Here is a 3722-nt window from a genome sequence, read left to right as displayed (position 1 = left end):
TTTAGTGTATTGTAACTCATTTTTCTAAAGAAATGCTCCCAGTTGCACCTATGAAAGAAGTTTCACCACATTTCTCACCTAATTCTTTTCGCACTACTCCCGTACACCCAAATAGTCTCATATCTATGAAAATCATTCAACTTTTTCTAGCCTTAGTAGGCTGACACAAAAGGAAGAAACTAACATACTGTACAACAACAAACCAGATGCTTATCAGTGAGGCGTAGCCGCGTAGCTATCCATGTCAATAAAGCTATCAACATGTATTTGCTTCACACGATGAGGACGCAATGCAAGCTATGAAGCAATGTCACCGCTGCAATTTGCTCTATACCATCGTTCTGGCTCCAGTTCGTATGAAGGTAGGCTCAGATTTGCCTGTTGAAATTGCATTTAGAATGACTCTTAACACCGGTCATTAGAAGGACACATATACTAGCACAGATCAACCAGTACCAATCCACCACAAGAACCCAAATGCACATATCACCAGTATCAGTATCATCAAGGGGGAGCCGAGGAACTACCTGACCGAAGTAGTTTAAGGAGAGGAGGGGCAAGCCGAGCCAGGCCACGGCAGCCCATGCAGCAGCAACATCACCACACCACCGTAGAGCAGAGGCAGGAGTTCGAGGTGGAAGAAGAGGGCGTCGGGGTGGCGCAGTACGAGCACCATGGGGTGAACTCGGCAAAGAGGATTCCTGGGAGCAGCTCCGGCAGCCGAGTCGTACGGCTAGGATTTGGCGCCAGTGGGGACGTCGCGGAGATGACCGTGGCCGAGCTTTTTAGGCGGGTGGCGACGTCGTCGATGGCCAGCGACGGCTGGATCTGTGGGTGGCGGCGACGGCTGGATCCGTGGCTGGATCCGTGGGTGGCGGCGACGGCGCATCACCGGAACGCGTGTGCATCGAGGGAGCGGCGAGCCGTGCTGGGGATTCAGAGGACGAGGCGATGCAGCCCCAGCACATGCCATCGCCAATCGAAGCTGCTGGCGGCCGGAGCAACGGCGGCGGCGCGGCAGCCTGAGGAACCATGGGAGGTTGCGTGCGTGTGAGGTGCGCGTGCGAGGGAATGGGGAACGAAATGGGAAGAGAGTGAGGAGAAAAGCTGATGGGACAGGATGTGGGACGCGGGCGTGATCGAGACCATCGGACGGTCACAAAGCGGAGGCTCGGACGAGCAAGCGAGCCTCCGAGCACTTTTTAGCATCTGGGAACTTAAAATTAGATATTGTAATTTAATATAGTAAAGATATGGTATGCCTTCAAATATAACCTCGAAGAAAACGATTCCAATTTGATATTGTGTACGTTTATATTTAATATTGTCGTGTACTCATGGTCCAACCTTGTCACATATATTCATGCGCCTAGGATCCTAGGTAGCCATCCTCCTGTTATACGAACTCTCAAGTTTCAAATACCTACCCTGAAAGTGAAACATAGAAGGACAGCCATCCATTCCATTTCCATGGCATCGGAAGGAAATACCGTCAGCGGCGGCCTGCGCGGCCGCCGTGTGCTGGTGTTTCCTCTCCCGTACCAAGGCCACATCAACCCAATGTTCCAGCTCGCCGGCCTCCTCCACGAGCGCGGCCTCGCGGTCACAGTCTTCCACTCCCACTTCAACGCCCCTGACCCGTCCCGCCACCCCGCCTACGACTTCGTCCCAGTTCCCGATGGCTTGCCGCCGTACAGTCCCGTCTCGGTGAAGGAGACCGTCGAGCACATCTTGACCATCAACAGCTCCTGCGAGGCGCCGTTCCGGGAGCGCCTGGCCGCCGTGCTGGAGGCACCTGGCGCCAGGGACGACGTCGCGTGCCTGGTCGCCGACGCGCACCTGCTGACTCTGATGGACGTGGCGCGGCAGCAAGGCGTGCCGACGCTGGCGCTGCGCACCGGCAGCGCCGCCTGCTTCCGAAACATCATGGCGAATCCGATGCTCTGCGACAAGGGCTACCTCCCAGCTCAAGGTTCTTTCGCCCTCCTCTGCAGTCTGCACGTGCATGAACGTGCGTGCTCTTCCCCAATGTACCTAGAACATGGCGTGATCTTGACTACCTCTATCGCCGTGATTGACTTGTGATCGAGCAGAATCGCAGCTGGACGTGCCGGTGAGGGAGCTGCCGCCGTACCGTGTCCGGGACCTGATGACCATCGGCCGAAGCCGTGACGAGCACGACCTAACGTGCAAGCTCTTGTCCCGGGCCGTCGAGGCGGTGAGGGCCTCGTCAGGGTTCATACTCAACACGTTCGACGCGCTGGAGTCCGACGTGCTGGCGACGACCCGGCAAGACCTCGCCCTGCCCGTGTTCGACATCGGCCCGCTCCACATGATCTCACCGGCGGCGTCCAGCAGCCTCTTGCTTCAAGACCGTGCCTGTCTGGAGTGGCTGGACGTGCAGGCCCCGGCGTCCGTGCTCTACATCAGCTTCGGCAGCCTCGCGAGCATGAGCGCCGCCGACCTCGCCGAGACGGCATGGGGCATCGCCAACAGTGGCCAGTCGTTCCTATGGGTTCTACGGTCCGACCTTGTGCGCGGTGTCACGGAGGCCACCCTGCCCGACGGGTTCGACGCCGCGACCCGCCACCGGGGCATGATCGTGAGCTGGGCGCCGCAGGAGGAGGTCCTGGCGCACGCCGCCGTCGGCGGGTTCTGGACGCACTGCGGGTGGAACTCGACCCTGGAGGGCGTGTGCGGCGGAGTGCCGATGCTGTGCCGACCCTACTTCGGCGACCAGATGGGCAACGCGAGGTACGTCGAGCACGTCTGGCGGGCTGGGTTCGTGCTCGACTGCGAGCTTCAGAGGGGCAAGGTGGAGGAGGCCGTCCGAAGGCTGATGACGAGCAAGGAGGGAGACGAGATGAGGGAGCGAGCTCAGGAGCTCAGAAGCAGAGCAGCTCAGGCTACCAACGGCGCTGGCTCTTCTCGTCTCAACATCGACAAGTTAGTGAATCACATTCTGTCGCTGTAGAAATCAAGTCAGACCCCGGTAGTCCCGTTCCAAGTAACAACCAACATTTGCATTTTGCCCCAGTTTATGTGTGGATTGGATCTGCATCTATTTCAAGTTGTCGTAGGGATCGGTCACGTGGAGTATCTGAATAAAGATTGGCCTTTGGTTCAGTGAGTAGCACCAGTTGCGGAGCCAGGATGACACAACGCCCCAGGCCATCTTACTGTAGCTACAGTATATAGTCTCACGTCCCAGGCTTGTGGCCTGGGGCCTGTCTCCGCCACTAAGGCTGGTGCCAACGCACCGCCCGCCTCCCGCCCCGCCACGTCAGCTTTTGGCCCACTCTCACCCCACTCTCACCACACGGTGCCAATGCACATGCTATAGTGCCAGCTTTAGTTCTCTCTCCTCCACGTCAGCTTTTCTCTCTCTTCAACATGAGCATATCTTTGTTTACGTTACAACAATATAAATAATGCAAGGAAATTATTTTATTGAACTAAAATTGTTACCGATTACATCATAAAAAAAATTACATAAAAATCTGAAAAGATTACATAAAAATCTGAAAAAATTACATAATCTAGGAATTAGCCCAGACATGCTCCATCAAATCATGCTTCGGAGCTGTGTATACATCGGTGACTCCCTCATTTCGGTGTCCATCTGAATCCTGGCTGCTAGGCTTGGTGGTGCATGGTGGTGTATTGCAGGGCCGACATTTGAATCAACTGTCTCATAGTTGTTATCCAAATTTTGTCCACGC

At 55.8% G+C, this 3722-nt stretch overlaps 1 protein-coding gene across 1 annotated transcript; it reads left to right on the top strand.

The window, feature by feature from the left end:
* The first annotated feature begins 1470 nt into the window (after nucleotides 1-1470).
* LOC124682661 (DIMBOA UDP-glucosyltransferase BX8-like) lies at nucleotides 1471-3116 on the top strand. The gene is made up of 2 exons (XM_047217306.1): nucleotides 1471-1972; nucleotides 2094-3116. The coding sequence occupies exons 1-2, from the start codon at nucleotides 1471-1473 to the stop codon at nucleotides 2972-2974; spliced, it is 1383 nt and encodes a 460-aa protein (XP_047073262.1). The 3' UTR covers nucleotides 2975-3116.
* The last annotated feature ends 606 nt before the right edge of the window (nucleotides 3117-3722 follow it).

The sequence above is a fragment of the Lolium rigidum genome, chromosome 1 (genome assembly GCF_022539505.1).
Source record: "Lolium rigidum isolate FL_2022 chromosome 1, APGP_CSIRO_Lrig_0.1, whole genome shotgun sequence".
Taxonomy (NCBI): Eukaryota; Viridiplantae; Streptophyta; class Magnoliopsida; order Poales; family Poaceae; genus Lolium; species Lolium rigidum.
Note: the sequence above shows the minus strand (reverse complement) of the source record. Positions and strands in the feature narration are given on the sequence as shown.